This window comes from Triturus cristatus, chromosome 1_2 (assembly GCF_964204655.1).
Source record: "Triturus cristatus chromosome 1_2, aTriCri1.1, whole genome shotgun sequence".
In the NCBI taxonomy this organism is placed as follows: Eukaryota; Metazoa; Chordata; class Amphibia; order Caudata; family Salamandridae; genus Triturus; species Triturus cristatus.
The window spans coordinates 682,032,257-682,051,819 of record NC_140580.1 but is presented as its reverse complement, the minus strand read 5'-3'; the positions used below and the strand labels follow the sequence as shown (position 1 = coordinate 682,051,819).

The window sequence follows — 19,563 nt, the reverse complement described above, 5'->3', positions numbered from 1 at the left end:
TCTACGCCGACGACATCCTGTTGTACTTAGCCTCCCCGCGTAAATCACTGATTGTCCTGGTCGATGTTCTGCGCTCCTTCGGCCGTAACTCAGGTCTTGTCATCAACTGGGCAAAATCCTGTATCTATGTGCTTTCCGGGGAGGCTCCTGTTCTCCCGCGGGGCTGCTCGATCCAGATTGCCTCGCAGGGGTTCCGTTACCTGGGCGTCTATATTACGCTGGACCCGGTGGCCCGCTACGAGCGGAATTTGCTTCCCCCCCTCCAGCGCTTGAAGGAGGACGTCGCGCGCTGGCGGCGCTTGCCGCTTTCGCCGCTCGGCCGGGCGGCATTGTTCAAGATGATGTCATTGCCGCGCTTTTTGTACGCTCTCCAGAACTCGATGGACCTGGTCCCGGCGCGTTACTTCCGTGAGGTGGAGAGTTTGCAGCGCCGCCTGTTCTGGGACGGGAGGCCGCGTATAGCCCTGGCAAAGTTGACGCTCCCGTGGTATGACGGAGGGATTGCCCTCCCGGATATTAAGCGGTATTACTGGGCCTCCCAATTAGCTGCAATTAATCACGGCCTTTACGGGCCCGCCTTAAACCCGGCATTTGAAATGGACAAGATGCTCCTGCCCGGTGGCGATTATAATCGAGCGCTCTACACTAGCGTGCCCGATTCCCGCCTGATGGGACCCACGCGTGTCATGGTGCGAGTATGGCACGCGGCCAATGCAGCTATGGGATGGAAGGACCGTTTGACCCGGGCGTCACCGTTGTATGCATCTGAGAGGTTGGGCTCCCTATGGACCTCGAAGGGCTTCGATAGGTGGGATACGATAGGCATTAGTACAGTGGGGGACCTCTGGACGAGGGGAGGATTCAATACATTTGAGACACTGCAGGCGGAGTTTCAGCTGCAGGGCAGTGAATACTTTCGATACCTGCAGGTCCGTCACGCTCTGGGTTCAGTCTTCCCAGACGTGGCCGCCATCCCGGAGTCCTCCCCATTGGAGGATAGAGTGCTAGATGGCCACGTTCCGGACAGCACGATCTCCCTCATCTACAAGAAGTTGATTAATGACCGCTCGGGCTTACTGACGGGGCTCCGCGAGGCTTGGGTTGCCGATGGGTTGGAGCTGGACGACGAGGACTGGATTTCCGCGGTGGCCTCCCCGAAGGAGGTGGCCATCCCGGCTCGCCTTCGTTTCGTCCAGCTTAAGATACTTCACCGGGTGTACATGACGGGGCCAGGGCTTCTGCGTATGGGCTATGCCGAGGATGGACTGTGTAAGCGTGGGTGCGGTGCATTGGCGACTTTTTTACATATTCTGTGGGAATGTCCGAGGGTGGAGCGATTCTGGCGTGGTGTGCATGAGGTCCTGCGAGCGGTTACGCATGTCGTGCTGGTGCCTGAAGCAAGGAGATGCCTGCTGAATGTATGGGAACCAACCGACTACTCGGTTTCGCAGACGCGATGGGTGACGCTGGGTTATATGATCGCTAAACGTGACATCGCTCAACTGTGGGGATCCCAGAGGCCCCCGGCAGTGTCGGCCTGGAAAGAACACATGGATTGGTGCATGTTCCGAGAGAAGGTGGTGTATGTGGCGCGGGGTAAGCCTGGGGCGTGGCTGAAGGTGTGGGGCCCCTGGAACGCCTACCGCGGGGGTATTTGCGAGCCGCCATTGTTGCCTCCCGCTTCACCAGCTCCGTCCCCCTAGATGACCCCCTCCCTCAATCCCGGGCACAGTGTTTTCCCAGTCCCGGACCTATTTCCCTTCCCCTCCTTCGATTTTAGTGTATGGTTGGGGTCCCCCCATTTGAGGAGCATATGTTGTCACTCTTGCTCTCGGGTTGCCTTGCGGGTGTGGTTTTATGTTGTTAGTGTTGTATAAAACGAAACCGTATTGTGGGCTCAGAGTCATGTGGCCCACGTTGTTGATACCTCCTGCTTTAGCGTCTCTGTAACGCCAAGTGCCTTATTGTATATATGTCACTTATTGCTGTCACTTTAGCGGCCGGCCGGAAGGTTGTAGGCCCATACCTGTATATATTTGAGATTGTAATAAACGGTTTCAAAAAAAAAAAAAAATCGAGATCCAAGACCTTTAGAATTGTACTTGGCCAGTCTTTGTCAAGATGTTGAATTATTAATATTTTTGAGACAGTTCAATCCAGGAATTAGTTTAGTTTTACACATCTAAGTTTCATATCGCAGAGGTAACCATCAAATTCTTGGACTTCAATGCTCAAGATACGATCCCAATTACCAGTGTATATGCTAGATGTTGTGCTTTCTCCCTCATTATTTACGTTGTACATCAATTTAACCTGCTAGCATTTTTGTAAGCACTGCCATTTGTACTCCCCTCTTGAAGAGCTTTTAAAATTAAGTGAGTATTGATTTATGTGATTGTGATCTATGTGTTTTATGTATAATACAAAGGATATTTTTATAACTCTTTTGTGGTTTGCCTACTGTGTCACTGGTGTGTGTGTTGTGCAAATGCTTTACACATTGCCTCTGTAATAAGCCTTACTGCTCTGCCAAGCTACCAAGAGGGTGAGCAGGGGGATCTTGAGTGTGTTACTCCCTTCCCCTGACTAGAGTGGTGGACTCTATATGGCTTAGGTGCATAACCTAGCCAACCAGAAACCCCATTTCTAACAGTATGTAAATAAAATTATAAAAGCATTCGACTGAAGATTTGCTTCTTGACATTCTTCACACCGATTGGTTTACAATGTACAATTTTTCAGCACATTTTTTGGTTTATGGCTCTTGTGTTGAATAATGCACAAAATAGCACTGTTTTGTGATGGGGTCACCTTTTACAGATGGATCATTGTGTCTTTTATACGAAGCTGATTAGCTGCTGGACAGCATATTAGAGAAAATACATTTACTTTCGACCGTCCCCTATTCACTTGCTATGAAAATGTCCATTTTGGTCCACATAATGCAAATTTGGATGGAAGAGACACCATCATTGCCAACAACATTAAAAGACACGTGCAGTCTCCTGCCAACTTGTCACTTGTTAATATCTATCCAGTGAGAATTTCAATACATTGTCAGCATTCTCGCTACTCTTGAGAGAAGCTGAATATGTCATATTCTCTGAAGGTTTCACACTGCTGTGCAATGTACCGTGATAAGCTGTCCAGAGAAAATATGTTTTTTTCACTGAATTGTGAAACTTTAGTCTAATTTTCTATGAAACTGGGAGTCTGTTCTCTCCATTGCATATCATAGTCTTTCCTCAAGTTTCAACTCTGTAACATGTTTTCCACTGAAAAGATTGTACACTTTCCTCATAACTATAATTCCAAAATACTGCCATGTTTTGTAGCTGGTAAGCATTTTTTAAAATTTCAGAACCAACCCTGAAAGCAGAGGTTTGTTTCTAAAAAGATAAAAATGTTTTTCATAGGTGAGGAGATTTCTCCCAGCACATGGGGACTAATGATGTAATGCCCAAGTCTACCATGCCTTGCATGGTGATACCTTTCAGGCAAAATATATTTGGAAGGCCTACTTTAAATTGGAAAGAACATCATATGAACTGAGCTGCCGCCTGGAGAAATATAGAATGGTAAAATCTTCATTTCCTAGTTCTTTGTTCGGTTAACTAGCAAAACCACATAAGCATTACATTCATTGCAACACATCCGAAAAATATGAAAATAAAAATTGTTACAATATTTGTTTTTTGATTGCTGTGAACAGTATATGGCTTATGCCAAAACATATTAGAGAGTGAAGGGGCATCTGTAAATAGAGAAAAGCTGGTCTGCATTGGACAAAGTTAGTACATTTGAGTATGGGGACAAGAAAAGTTTATTCACAGACCATATAAAAACATTATTACAAGAAGAGAGAGTTAAATCCTTTAATGTACCCAATCCACACAGGAAAGGACAAATAATGATGAATCAATGCCCATCTTAAATGGAGTTAACAAGTGATACCAAGTTGTGCGGACATCTTATAGATATGGTTCCTTAAATACTGTTGTTTTCAACATAATATATGACTTAAAAGAGGGCTTTAGTAATTCTAAATAATCTCTTGTTTTCTCTTCTAAAGTGACAAAACTGGTCTGGGTTGAAATCTACGTCATTTTTGTTATATTTTCAAGTTGCATAAAAATATCAGGTCTGCCAAATTTAGGACATAAGGATTCAACATCAATCAACCATTTCAAATTGACTCGGTGGTCAATAGACAGTAGATCTGTAGAGCAAAGATTAGCAACAGCAGCTCCATGGGTAGCGATCTGCCAATTTACGGTAAGACCACCTCACCACCAAACTCTAAGTGAAGCCGTTAGTATTTCCTAGGTGTTTCTCAATGTTACGTTCCTAGAAAACAAGTGCACACAAATGCCCTCTTAATTGTATGAGGCAATGAGCAAATCAAGAGGTATTACGCTTTGTGAATCCTCTCCTTGGAAAGCAGAAGGGATTGATCAAGATTCGATCTGTACAGACATTGGGATAGACAGTGTTCCTCATCTCCACTGAATTTATTGGGACAGTTCACCCCAATTTGCCACTCTCTGGTGCACATATGATCTGTTACACTATGCTGTCCATTAAGGCAATCAAGTAACAGACTATGCAACTTTCCTTGCAAAAATACTTCAGAAAATCATCAAATTCATGTCATTGAGTTAGGGCCATGTTTTCAATACCAAGCTCATTTTGTGTACCATGTTTCCTATCTTAAGTGGCAATAACACAGTGTTCTTGATTCACTAGTCCATATTTACTGTTTTCACGCTATCTAGCAGCAGAAGAAACATTATGAGAATATTATGCAAATGGTGTTTAGTGAGCTGTAACTCTTTCTCGTTAGGATTATTTTGCAAATCTCCTAGGTAGTTTCCATACACAAATGGTCAAGTAAAATGGCACACAAAAATGCCTTTTGTAATCTCATACCTTTTACAAGTACAAATGTTTGATCAAAATACTACTGAATGTCTTCATAAATGAAGAGGCAATAGTATGCGCTCGCTTTGTTTTTTGCTTCAATTTTTGTTTGCAAAGCTAATTTGTCCAGCTTTATAAAATATGTTCCAGTTTGTCAGGAATTGCCATAAAATGGCTTTCACTTTTGTGCCACCTTTTTTTTAGAAGGATAGTTGCTGTCAGGGTCAGTGAACAATGATTACCCAACTTCAACCTGCATTTTTACATTTACAGTAATTACCTGACCAGGCAGTGAGGTTGGCGATTACCGATTATTTAGAAGGAGCCTTATATTGAAATAAAATAACGTATGCCTACGAAATAATGATGTATGTGTCAGGCTGGCCCGCTACTTTTAAATTGTATCTAAATGCTTATATATTGTGTTACCTGAATAAAATGTACTGGATTGTGTATAATAAGGTTTTTAATGCTTTTATCTTTTATGATTATGATGCATAATCGAATAAAGAATAATATGCAATATATACATATATGATTATGCAACAATCATATTTCTTCCACATATAATCCTACTGCCTACGGCTACTGTTATGTGTCCTTTCTCCCTTGCTAAAACTCAGACGCTAACTTACCATAACGCAAGAACTTTATAAATGCAATAACTACATTAATGCATCTATATATGAGTGAATACAGAGATACATTAGTTAATACATTCCAATCCAATCCAAAAAGCTTTATTCGATGTATTAGGTCATAAAAGCAAAAAACTTACATATAAAAACAATACACAAAACTTCTACAGACAATTCATGGAAAGTCTTTTCAGAATCAATGCATGCTCTCTAGGATGGAAAGATATGGGTATCATAAAAACTCTATGTACAAGTTAAAAATGTTTTTTTTATATAAAAATTAGTTAGCTAAAAACTTTATAAGTGTACTTCTATACAAACTACCTTTATTAACAGTCAGACTAAGGAGGAGTTGATTACACCGAAATGCATTACAGCCAGGCATATCTGTTAATGAACCATTATCTCTTTATGGGACCTTGCTCTAATTGCCCACACCCTCCCCAGGAATTTTGCCATGGCTACAACAATCGCTTCAGTTGTGTCACTTCTGAGGATTCTTTCAGCCTCTTGCACCCTTCTTGTTCCCAAAAGCTTGCATATTGGGGACAACCAGGTGCGCCGCGGAGCTTTATAACCACTACATTCGAACAATACATGGGCCAATGATTCGTTGCCGATCTGGCACACCGGACACAAATCGTTACTAGGTGTGGACTATTTGCTAGTAAAAGCTTTTAATGGCAGTGTGCCAACCCTGAACTGGAGATATAATTTCAGTTCAAAGGGCTTAGTAATAATGTCCCAATATTGCTCAAGCTCAGGTATGGATTTACAACTCAGGAAACGCCCTGTAAGGTAAAAAGGCTCACAGTTTCTCACTAAATCGGTCTTGGCCATTTACCAGTATTTGGCCTTCAAGATCTGTTTTGAAGGAAAAATTGTATTTTTGGGATCCTCCCATAGAGAACTCATACCCATATTCAATAGGGTGACTCTAAGCTGTCTTAGCCATCTTATTTGGTGTAATGTGTCCGCCCTTTTTACATGCAGGAAGCCAGCCACATACTCTGCAAGTTCTGGGGTAGACCAAAGTCTATGCCAGTACAAAAGGGGGTGTAGTTTTGAAGTTTCAGCGATTGGCTTCCTCCCAAGATCAATGAGTAATGGGCGTATTGGAGTACTCTGGGGCAAACTGGTAATATTTCTGAGAAACTTATTTTCAGAGATAGTAAGTTTGGCTAAGTTCTCAGCACCCCAGAGTTCTGAACCGTTTAAGGCAGAGCTAATTACTTTCATGCTATATATCTCCATAGAGGGGCTAATTGTCTTGGTGAAAGAAGTATTGTATTCTTTTTGCAGCACCCCTGCCAATTGTCGATGTTTTAGTGATGCTAGATCGACTTGGTGTGACCACTTTAGCCCCTCCTGAATGTTGATCCCTAGATATGTGAACTCCTTAACCTGATCTAGCACGGCGTTATTCAGCCTGATGCCCCCCTTAAAGGCCCTGGGTGGATTAAAGGCCATCAGTTTTGTTTTAGACACATTGACCTCCAATCCCCGTTGAGCACAAAACTCTTCGAAGATTGATAGGGCTTTCTGAAGCCCACTCGGTGTTTTAGAAAGGATCAATGTGTCGTCCGCAAACATTAGTATGGGGACTTTTTTGCCTGCCAGTGACGGTGCATCAGTGGTGGTTAATCATATACAGTTCACTATCCCATTTATGTATAGCGAAAATTGGGTCGGGCCAGTACACATCCCTGTCGAACTCCCTTCTCCACTGGGAAAAATTCTGTGACTTCACCCTGTTTGCCCCATCGGATCTTTGCCTTGTTGTCCTCGTGCATTCTAATGATAAGTGTCAGCAAGTCGGGTGGTAACCCCATGTCTTGTAATGCCTGCCAGAGTTTTCCATGTGGCACAAGATCAAATGCTGACCTAAGGTCAACAAAAACGGCATACAAACTGCCCTTACCCAGGATTACTGTCTTCCAGTGTAAAAGAGTGAACCTGAACACTTGGTCTATTGTGTTTGTAAAAGCACGGAATCCTGCTTGGTGGGGCGATTTCATCAATCCAATCTTACACTCTGTTGAGCACCAACCTGCCCATTACCTTTTCTAACGAGTCAATAAGGCTGATGGGCCTTTAATTCCCTTTGCACGATTTATCTCTCCACCTTTCCAGGAATCTGGAATCGGCGCACCCTGGGCTATAGCATTTGACAGTAAGAGGATATATGAACTCCATCTTGCTTTGTTAGAGAGGAATACATCCCCCGGTATTCCATCTAAACCCAGAGCTTTTTCCGCCATAATAGATTTTGACGCCATCTCAACATCTGCCTTGCTAAAAACTGCCCCTTTAAAAAGCTGTTTAGCAATGCTGCCGTCTATTTCATGCTCACTTGCAGCGTATTGCAGTTTAAAGTGGTTTACCCACTCATGTAGTGAGACATGATTATGAGGCTGGGAGGCCTGCCCTCCTCTATTCCATTTGTGGACATTCCAGAATTGTTTTAGGTTCCTATTGACACAGGCCTCCTTCAGTTCGTCCCACCTTTTACTGTCCCATTCCTTTTTTGCCTTTTTTTTCACCCCCCAGTATATGGCCCTTGCTATTCGTACCGATGCGGGTTCCCTTTGTTTTATAGCATCCCCTAAAGCTACACGAGACCTTCTACATTCGGTACTATACCATTCCTGAACTTTGGGAATGGGTAACTTTTTAGGTTTGCTCCCTGTACCAAAATGCATACGCAGTAGTCCACAAAATTCATTATGTATGCTAATGGATAGCTTTAAATCAATCGGATTAGATGCACTAACCTTTAGATCACTAATGGCCCGGTCTAACTCTTTTTCAATGCCAGCAAGTACTAACGGTAGTTCTTTTAAATTAGTCCATTTTAATCGCATTAGGTCATTTGATAGGACAACATCAGTATTTATATAACTGGCTAGTATTTCGTGACAAACTTTGGAGCAAGAAAGGTCCAAGTCCACACATAAAGGATTATGATTGCTTTCCAGTCTATCTTGGATCTTCATATCCTTCACTCTATGCCAGAGTGCTAGGCTGACCAGAACATAATCTATCCTACTAGTACTGTGGTCGTTATCAAATGTATCGGCCCCCATTTTGTCAGACATTCTACGGCCATTAAGTGCCCGTAAACCCTTTTCCAAACGTATTGAATTAATTTGGATCACCACATCAGACCATCTTTTTATTGGGTCAAACTCCAGCTTTGGGACACCCTACTTTAGTTCTTCCTCATCAAATGAGTTGCCCTCCTCATTTAGGAGTGGCTCAAACGTCGCATTAAAATCCCCTGCGATGATCAAGGGTGTGCCTGACTGGCCACTCTGAAGAAGGTCGTCAAGAGCCGCTAAAACTCCTGACTTTTTCCCCCTTGAGCCTCGCACATATATGTTATATATTACTGCAATCTCATTAGTGCCCCTAGACAATCTAACGGCCTGAATGTCCTGACTACGGGTTGGGATAGCTTGAATATCTAGCCCCATATCTTGCTTCGCCCACAATTTCAGTCCCCCTGATGGTCTCCCTTTTGGGCCTTTAACGGCTGGGATATAAAAATGTAGATCTCCAACACAAAAGAGGGGAACTTCTGACCAGGTGTCTTGGAACAGACAAAATTCAAACTTCTCAATAAAAGCATGCCACTCTGGGGATCCCAACTTGAAACCTAAGCCTGCAATATTCCAGGTCAGTAGTGTGTTCATTATGGGTAACGTACTGCCAGGTAATTGGATATTTGATACGCGTAAGCTTAGGCTTGGGCTGCCCTCTTGTCCTAGCCATTCATTTTGGTTAATTAGCAGGACGTCCTCTCTTACATCTGGGTCCAGCTCTAAAGGTGGACGATCATGCCCTAAAGGGCTGTCCCTGACTGCCAACTTTGATGGTGATTGAACCTGTTGCCTCTTAACCAGATCCATCTTGTGTCAATCTATATTTTCTAGCGTTGATACACCCCGGGGCCTGGATAGGTTATGCTCATATTGGTGGACATTTTCACTACTCTTAGGAGGGTGTCTAAACTGGATAGCTGATTGACCTGGAGCACTTGTGCGGAATTCAAGGGCAAATAGATTTTCCGCTATGTCTGCCCTGGCCATCATAAGCTCAATGCTATCCAAGGAGTTTGATGTTGCTACCAACCTGCGGGCCTTAACTATGTCTTCCCTAATTACCGAACGGCATCCTCTCACGTGTCGTATCCAATGAATTGATTTATTTATTAGGGAATCCTCACTCTCTAATCTTTTGTTTGCAACTAGTTTTGGTACATTCGCCATGACAATTTTGAATGAATTAGGCATTTCCATAAAGCAATTAGCCATGTGCCTATTTTGCTGCTCTGCCATTAGCTGGGTAGGATGTGATACGGTTTTGCCATTATAACGTACCGGGGCCCTCACCCAAGCTACTGGAAAAGAGTTTTCGCTATGGCTAATAGTAGGGTTTGGTCTAGTAGGATTTGGGGTAGGTCCAGACTTTACTAAGGATGTCCTTCTAATCTCTGTCCTGGGCCTACCCAAGCTAAATGTGGACCCAGCAGTCTCCGTTTGGTTGGTATGTGGGGCGATAGCTGATATGGCCCTAGATATTACGTGTGAATGTCCTGGGTCTTTGCTTTCCCTTGTACCCCCTGGTTGCAATTGGTCAGATATCAGTGATTTTACCAACAATGATAGATCCTCGATCTGGCCTCTCATTAAACCCATTTCATTCCTCAGCAAGGTGACTTGCTGAAGTAAGTCTTGATGTTCCTTAGATGAGTCTAGCCCCCTGTCCCTACCCCTGTCCCTACCCTGCTCAGGAATGGCCGGGGACATCTGGTTTGCTTGAGACCCACCTTCATCTCTTGTTTCGTTATTGGGGATATCAAGTAGTGGGAGAAAACTATTAGTGCACTGCACCATAGTGAGGAAATTCAAATACGGCCCCATCTTCCCTTGTAACACCGTTATGCTGTTGTCCTCACTCAGGCCCCTTGCACCGCTCATAGCGTTTCTTTCACGTTCTATACTGTTGCACATATTACACGACCTTTCCTGTTTCCCTGAGCTAAGTCCATTCTGAGACCCGGCTCGAAGCAACTAATTCCCCAGATAACCATCTATTGACCCTTGGTGACCGTTCTCGGCCTCTCCAGTTGTTTTACGAATCACCATCTTCAACACGCAAACACGTCCTGTCGTAAATTAATTTACCCAAGGAATGGCTATGCCACCTGACCTATAGGGTCGGGTAGAGAACACGACCGTAGGGAAGGAATTTCTATTACCCATTATCCTGTATCTTGTACAAAGAATGTTTTCTTGTGGATGATTTGTATTTTTACTGCACATTGTGGGGGTTGTTGCTTTAGGGGATTCAAGCGCTACAAAAGACTGTGAGCCACGGATTGAAGTGGCTGTCTCCTGAGAACCTACCACTGATGTACTTCTAGGACAACTGTACCTAGCTGCAGCTAATAAATTGAAGTTCCTATGCCAGACAGAGTGTTCCGTGTCTCTGTAATATGGAAGGCGAACTCAGAAGATTTCAGGCGTACCCTGCGCCGCCAGGCTTAAATAGCCCGGTTCTTCAATAGTGATGGTGTGATCTATGTTGGCTACGCCCTCTTTAGATATTTCTCCTTCATCGGTGATTTTAGCGACTTTTTTTGTATGTGTTTTATGAAACATTGCCGGGATGATGGTAGTGGGCGTTTTATCTTCAAGGGACGGCCTAATTGGAGGTGGGACACTAGTAACTTGTGTCGTTGGCTCTAGCTCTAGCTCTAGGATACCCTCACACTCCTCTATCAGTGTGTCTATCTGATCTAGGACACAATTATTACTTGCGTGTAGATGGAGCTTCCTTGCCCTTTTGCCCCTTCTGCTCCAATTTGAGCTAATACCTCCAGCCTCCCCACCATCCTCACCCCCACCCAACAACTTCCTTTTGCCCATTGATGGTAATAGGGGGCTTACAATATGGCTTGTTCAATCAAACTGGGCACAATATCTGTTTACTGTCCTCAATGTACTACGATGTGCTACTATCATGCAAGGTTGATCTCTTTATAACATCGCTAGAAAAGGTGTCTTTCGCGATGAAGATAGTCCAGCTCTTACATACAGAGAATAAAAAAAATTAAAAAACATCAGTGTCTTTTGCAAACAGTCACATCCGGGATGGCAAAAACAGTACCTTTAGGGGTTATCGGTCACAACAAGATCACCAATGCCGCACTCCAGCCTGTGCAGCAGACGTTAGGAGGGTGGCCCAGCCATGCCTCCTCCTGGCACAGACGGGCCCGCCCTTGTCCCGGACTTCGCCCGGGCGCTGCCCGTGCACGACACGTGCTGCAGAAGTCCAGCGCGGCTTTTGAAGCTCCGCCTGTCGCAGTGTCAGCGTCACCCAGCGCCCGATGGACAGGGGCCGCTGGGAGCAGTAGATTGCGCGTTGGCCGTTCCCCTCACGGCTTAGTTGGAAGATGCTGAGTGTCGGCCGTTCCCCTCACGGCGCAATGACAGAGTGCTGGGTATCGGCCATTCCCCTCACGGCACCGGAAAACAAAGGTAAGCGCGTCCCCAATACATTCATTTATTAGTTAGATGATGCGGCGATAAGTAGATAGAATTTAGTTCAAGATACCATGCCAGGGAAAGGCTTCTAAAAACCCCCAGAAACAAACAGAATTTGTATAGAATGTGTCTATATTTGAATCTATTTAAAACTTTTATAAATCTCCATGCTACCTTAATGGCCTTGCTTTTAGATGCACTCATTATTGAGAGGCCAATACCAGCCATCCAATAATGTGTATTTCTAATCCCTGTAGAATTATTTGTTGATTTTCACGGATCCTGTACAATCTACTTCCATGTTTAAAAAAATGACCTGCACTTACCGGCAGTGTGTATGTGATCCTGCAAGGGTTTCGATTACGAAGCATTCCCCATCATTGAGACAGTATGCCAGATCCTTATCTTTGCAGGGTTTAAAGTGCTCCGATCTCTCCGTGGAATAAGTGGTGGTGCCTATAAAGAAGATTGAATAGAAAAAAAGAAACCACGTTAGACTTTAAACTGTTTCAAGAATTACAGAGCAAATGACAATGACAAGGATAAAAATGATATACTTGGTTACATAGCTGTGCCAGATCTCATTTGAGAATTCCAATCAAAACGAACTTTGAATCTGCCAAAAAATATATTAGCTCCAGTAAAATGTGATTGACCAAGACAGAGCATGCAATTAACATTCAAAAAATGTACGGGCCAAGTCAAACTAAATAGGACAATTTTGTTCAATTGTCAGACTTCTAAATTAAGGTTTAATAATTTGATCCACATCAGCGCCTTTCTAGTTTCGAAAAAATATATTAGCAGCAGGAGTTATATTATACGGCAATAAAGCTTTCTGAATTTATTTTCGCTCATTAACATTTTAATTCACGTGTTGTTCCTAAAAATGATTTGTTCATCTCGCTTTGAGTCCAAGTCAAATCCTATTAATCACATAATCAATAAATATGATAAGAACTCTGTAAAAATCAATAAAGGTTGTAGTTTTCAAATTAGAGTGGTAATTGGGTCTTTTACAACCTGAAATCATTTCCTCCAACCTTGTCTTTTCTTTGTTTTTACAAATTCCACAGACATCCTAGAGTGCAATACTGTTGTAAAAGCCATCAAATGTGAGCACCATAAAAAAAAATGCCATTACCATTAGCAATACTAGGTATTTTTAAAGTGTGTTAAATGGAAAAATACATCCCCAATTAAACAAATGTTCAAATTTGGGTGAATGTAGATTCTATTTAATAAAACAGGACAGGTGTGAGGATCTGGTCATGTAGACAGATTAATTGTACCTTGTAAAAAACTAGGGGGTATCTTCACAAGAACGAGTGCTAAACATCACCAAAAAATTTTAACGCAACTTTACACATTGCAGCCTATCGAGGGAAAATAACCCTGTGTCAACGTGGAATTTACAACAAGGCGGCCCCATGCAATAGTTTGCCAAAACCGTGGCCAATGCCAGTGATACAACCACCTCGATGGAGACACGGCGTCCAGACTGCAGACTGTAACCCTTCTCTTCCGCAGTACTTGTCATCCATGGATGGACTTTGGCTGGCCCTCCACGATCCCCATTTTGTGTAGTGTGCTCGGTATTGCCCTGTACCGCTCTAGCTGCAGAACTGCACTGGATGTGCAATAAACATCCAGTTACGCACTGCTGTGTTATGTCTTTCATCATCCATGTATGAATGGGTGGATGAATGTAGGGACAGTAATTTCCCTTGTGTCAATGATGCTCATCCTGTGGGATGCCAGTCAGAGGGTGCTACATTGCATATTGTGTACCGGGTGCCGTGGACACTACAACAGGGACACACGCATCAGTCACTTTCATGTCCGGACATGGACTGAACCACGCCCAGAGCCCATGAGTCATTGTTGCAAGCTGGTCCAGCATACAGCAGGCCAGCCCACTCCGCTTACGCTCTGAGGGGGGACCCTCCTTGTTACCCATCGCAGGTGTATTCACTGGTGGTGTGCAGGTCACTGGTCTAGTTGTCGGCATGTCACAGCCACTCCATGAGGGCAGGATTGCTCGCACACCACACCCATCCGGCACAGGCGTCACAGGCCAAGTGACTCCACCAACATAAGGGGCCGAAGACATCACATTCCCCTCTGCCGGTGGGACTGGATGACGGACGCTCCACGGTTCTCAATCATAAAGGTCCCATGAGTTGTTGCGCACAGGGTTAGTGGCACCCAAGGCCTTGCGACCGTCAAGGGCCTACCACCATGTGGCGCTGACTGGGGTCCACAGGGTTTGTGGCACCCGGAGCATTGCGGCCGGCACAAGCACCCCGCCACGGGACGGTGAATTTGGGTGCACTAAGGTAGGGGTACCTTAAGCTGCTAAGTGGGTGTGCAGCCTGCGATGATGCTCCGTTCCGGCGGTCCGGACAGCTCAGGTTTAGTGTGCCCTGCTGGACCGCAGTGTAGGCCAGGGCCAGCGGGCTACACCACGTGGCGTCGCTTCTGGGATCACAGAGTTAGTGGCACCTATTGGGCTGAGCGAGTGTGCAGCCTGCGATGAGGCTGGTTGCACTGATGTGTCCTCTGCCATGGAGTAATCAGGACCCAGCACCAAACGTGAAACCTGGTGGACTGCAGAGCGGGGCTTCAAGATGTGGAGGGTGCCATGTCCGTGGGCCCCAGGCTTGTTGCTTGCAGCGACATGTGGTGGGACCTTCTGTCTTCACGCCAGTGGCAGAAGGTGAGCAGTGAGGCCTGGGTGTGCATGGGCGGGCATGTTCCGATGGGTAGTGGGAGGGGCTGGGATGCCTCTGCCTGGGTGAGCATGGGCAGGCAGGCGATGTTGTCTTGTGCATTTGTGTGTACTCTGCCAATCATGTATCTGGACTCTGTTTCAGATGATGGGTCTGTCTCAGATGTGTGGCCTGGTGAACTGCTATACATTCCGGCAAGTGGTTGGAGACACACCGGTGGCAGTAGGTGAGCAGTGTGGCCTAGGTGTGCAGGGGCGGCACTGTCTCTCTCCCTCTCTTCTTCTCTCTCTCTCTCTCTCCCCCCCTCTTTTTCTCTCTCTCTCTCCCCCTCTCTTCTCTCTCTCTCTCTTTCCCCCTCTCTTCTTCTCTCCCTCTCCACCTCTCTTCTTCTCTCTCTCCCCCTCTCTTCTCTCTCTCTCCCCCTCTCTTCTTATCTCTCTGTCTCTCTCTCTCTCTCTTCCTCTCTCTCTCCTTCGCTCTCTCTGTCCTTTGATGTAGGCAGGACACACCTTCTCATCATGATTTGTGTCTTGCAGGCTGTGACCTACGGATTGTCCCGAGGGTAGAAGCCATGTGTCTTCATTTCATTTCAGTGTTCATTTTAATAAAGTTTCATTTATTACTTCGAAGGTGATTGTGTGATGCTCATTTTTGTGATGACACATGCATGTCAACAGTTGTGATTGTGCGACATGCAGATTATTTTGTGCATGTTTAGGTGTAGCTGATGTGGCATGTCTTTGGTCAGGGGGTCCCAGGGAGAGGGGGTACGGGGACGGTGGTGGCGGGTGTTGTTGCCCTTTTGGCCATCCAGGCTGCATGTTCAGTTGCCCTGGTGCAGCTGTTGTTCTTCATGTGTGGCTCTGGGCTGTGCTCTCTTTCGTGGTGCAGGCTGTGGTCCGACTTTGCACCAGGTCACAGCAGATGTTATTTTCCTGCTGCTAACCCGCCTTATCGCCTGTTTTGTGTTCTGGCTGGTCGTTGTGAATGTTGTGGAATGATGCCTACTCTGCATCTCATTAGCAATAGTTGCGGGGGTCATCTGCGGCGATGTTTTTTGCGGCTGCTATCGTGGGTAAACTGGTGCTGTGGGCTGTTAACACCAGCTCGTGATTGGGGCGATAAGTTTACTGCAACTTTGGCTGTGATAAAGTGCCGTTAACTTTGCGATAGATCCTTGTGAATATGGCCCTAGGGGTATTAGTGGAGGGGATGAGAACCCACCTCAAGAAATAAACACAACCCTAGTCAGGGTGAACCACTAATGTCACTAAATAAACCGGAGCTCAACACCTGGTATGAAACAGCCATTACAACACGGCTGTTACCATGCATAGCCTTTACATCGCGGTTATTACAACGCGTCTTCCATTACCACGCATAGCCTTTACCACGCATGATTTCACAACGCAGATGCCTTTACAACAAATTATGTTGTAAAGGTATGAACGGTAAGGGCATATACGTGGTACTGGTGGTAAGGGCATATGCGTGGTACAGAAGGTAATGGCATATGTGTGGCAATTATTGTTGTTAGAGGAGACAAAGAGACCCTTCGGCTTCCTCTTTAGGGAAAAAACAACATGCACATCAGCCTGAAAGAGCTGCCTCTTCGTGAGGTAAGGGGAATTCCACAGAAAGGCGTGGGGTTGGGGGGGGGGTCAGGGCCTGGTCTGGCTTTAAGGCTTTTTGCTGGGGGTGTTTTTTTTATGGCTGGGGACTGGGGGAGGTGCTCCAATAGGCCTGTTTTAGGGCTTTTGACTGGGACAGGGTTTTATTTTGAATGGCAGGGAGCCAGGGCGGTTGCTCTAGGGGTCCGGTTTTAGGGCTCAGGGATCTGGGCTTGTGTGTTTGCAAGGGCTGTAGGCTAGGGGGCTTGCACCGGGGTCTGGTTTCAGGGCACGGGGCTGGGGCTAGGTATATTTTTAAAGGGCTTGGTGCCGGGGGTTGCACTGAGTTTCAGATATAGGGCTAAGGGTTATGGCCGATCTTTTTTTGAGGGTTAGGTTTGTTTTGGGGGCTAGAGACCAGGAGGGGTTGTGCCCCGGGCTGTTTTTAGGGCTCATGGCTGGGATCAGGGAAGACCTTTACCATGCATATGCCTTCAACATTCATGTTATGACAAGAAAAATAGTTGTAAAGGCATGCATTGTAAAAATATGCTTCATAAAGGTTATGTGCAGTAATGGCATTTGTGTTGTAACGGCATGCCTTACAATGGAATGCGCTATTCCGCCTGGTAGCTACTGCACAGAGCACATGGCTTAACTTAGAGGCACTGTATAAAGTAAATCACACCCAAGAAACACCCCAAACCAATTTAGAAAAACAGAGCACATTTTAATAAACAAGATTACACTTAAACTTACAAATCTAATAAGGGAAACTGGAGTTATGATTTTTTAAGGTTACGTATGAAAATAGTGCCAAAAACTATAATGCACCAACCGCAGCCATCTGGTTGCAGTTGACCAGTACCTAGGCACAAGTTAAGGCCAACTGCAATGGAGTGTAGGTAAGCTACAGAAACCAAGTTCAACCCAGTGGGAAGTTTTACCTTCATACACAGGGCCTGATTCAGAAAGTAAACTTACACTTTTGTGTGTGTTTGTGATTTTCTTGCAATTCACAAAGGAATTTTATGGGTAGTATCTTTATGACTGCGGAGTCTCTGCACTCGTGGCAGAGACTCTGTACATAAAAGATAGGCAGTTGTAAGGAGGCTACTTGTAAAATTCCTTTGTGAATTGCAAAAAATGTAAAGTTTAACTTTGTGAATCATTCCCGTTGTCTCTAAATGGTAGTCAAAAATCCTCAGCAAGGCAAGGCAGCAAACTGTGGATGAAGAGGGCTCCACAACATCAGCTAGTCAATTGATGTGGCGCTGGTGATGACATTTAATTTTGGCAGGAAAACTCAGAGTAGGGAAAAATGGTGTTTCACATCTAAGAAGGGCCCTGACTAGCCAGATACTTCTGGAGCCTAAATATTTCTACCTTTGGACTTAGTCAATATTTTGGAGCTCAGATTCTTTCACTGGGTCAAGGCTGTAGCCCACTGATGTAACGAAACTTGGGGGGCTCCCCTGCAAGGTACTTGGAGGGGCCCCCTCCGGACAAATTCGGGAGCTCCCTGGTCAGAGTACAGTGCTTGGGGGCCCCCCTTCACCGCAGAGGCTGCGGGGGCCTGTGTTATGCCACTGCTGTAGCCGAAGAGAGCTTAATCAGGTTGGATATATTCTCTGCAAGGTTGCATTGAATCAGATTTGCTGCTGTGGAAAAGCTCTGTGTGTGCACAACTTGAGTCATTGGCCCAGCCGTAAACGCACCTTCCCAGGATCATGTTGGCATGTTGGTCCTAGTCCTTTGGAGGTTCTTGAAGTCAAAAGTTTCTAAATCCCTGGTTTCAGACTACCATAATGAGGAGTACACTTCAACACCAGCTAAGGGTCTAGTACCTTGGGGACCGCATGTGGGTTTAAGACTCTGCAGCAAAGGTTAGCAGTTGTATCCAAGGCAGTTGTTGTTGGAGCTGGTCAACTGGACAGTAGCATAACAAGTCCTCTTGTAGCTTTTTGTGTCATTTTAGCTTGAACAGGAGGTCAACTTATGACCCTTGGAGTCCACTTCTTTGTCTTGCCTACAAGAGGGAGAACAGGTTCAGTCTACTAGGCTCACCTCAGGTCAAAGACAGGAAGCCCATTCCTCTTATCTTTCACTGCTCAAGGAAATGGAGGGTACTGGGGATATTACATTTATGCCTGGAAACAGCTTAATGGTAGGGGAAGCCCCTGACCACCCTTTAACCAATGGAGTAAAAGTCCCCAGGGGTAACCCTGCCAACTCTAGCAGAATTTGCTGTATGCCCTTGTGAAAACCATCCCACTGTGGTCAGGGAAATGAGTAACCTCTCCTCTGGCATTAGAGAGACAATTACAGATTTACAGTTTGAAATAAGAGTCTGGGCTTGGACAGAAAGAAAATGGTGTAGATTACAAAGCCATTTATGAAATAATACAAGAATCTGTTCCTCAACATAAAAGTGTTATATTCTCAAAGAGGAACATAGCTGTTAAAATAAAATGTGTTGAATAACTGTCAAAACACAAACTGATAAAATGCTAAAAATAAATCATGTATTTTTTCTTTGTCTTTGAGAGCATAATTCTCAAGCTGGTACCTGAAAGGCCAAAGAGTTCTCTCTTCTCAAACATCTTCCAGATCTTCCTCCAAAATCAGCAGTGATATATTATAAATAAAAGGTGAGAAAAACATCTGTGATTCGGAGAGCTGTGTGTCTTTTTGTGTTTGTTTTAAATATGTGCCCAGGTCCTACTTGAGACATCTCGAGACTTTGTGGAGAGCCCACTCCCGGCTGCCCAAACGGACTGCCCACCTGACCATCTCTGTTCCACACTGGCATGGGAGCCAGAGTGTACATTTTCCCACCCATGTTCTCCTGGGCAGGGTGCTGGCGGTGCTTGCCTCCCTGCTCACCCCAGTCACGGGCATAGAGAGGGAGGCAGCAACCATCCATGTGGGAGCACATAAGTTCTCCTACTTCCTCCTACATCATGGTGCAGGGATGGGGTTTTGAGCTTCCTGCTGCTCTTCTTGCATTGCGGGCCTCTTGTGATGGTGTCCTGGGGACCAAATAAGCCTCAGGGGAAGGGGACTCACATACAACCCTCTCCCACAATAAAGCATGATCTTTGCGTGGACT

General features: G+C 45.1%; 1 protein-coding gene across 1 annotated transcript in view; it reads right to left on the bottom strand.

The window, feature by feature from the left end:
* NRG3 (neuregulin 3) overlaps window positions 1–19,563 on the bottom strand; it is a 1,803,861-nt gene that overhangs the window by 1,135,741 nt on the left and 648,557 nt on the right. Inside the window, exon 2 of the mRNA XM_085608548.1 lies at window positions 12,436–12,565. Coding sequence (XP_085464674.1) covers window positions 12,436–12,565 — 130 coding nt within the window. The remainder of the gene's footprint in view (window positions 1–12,435; window positions 12,566–19,563) is intronic.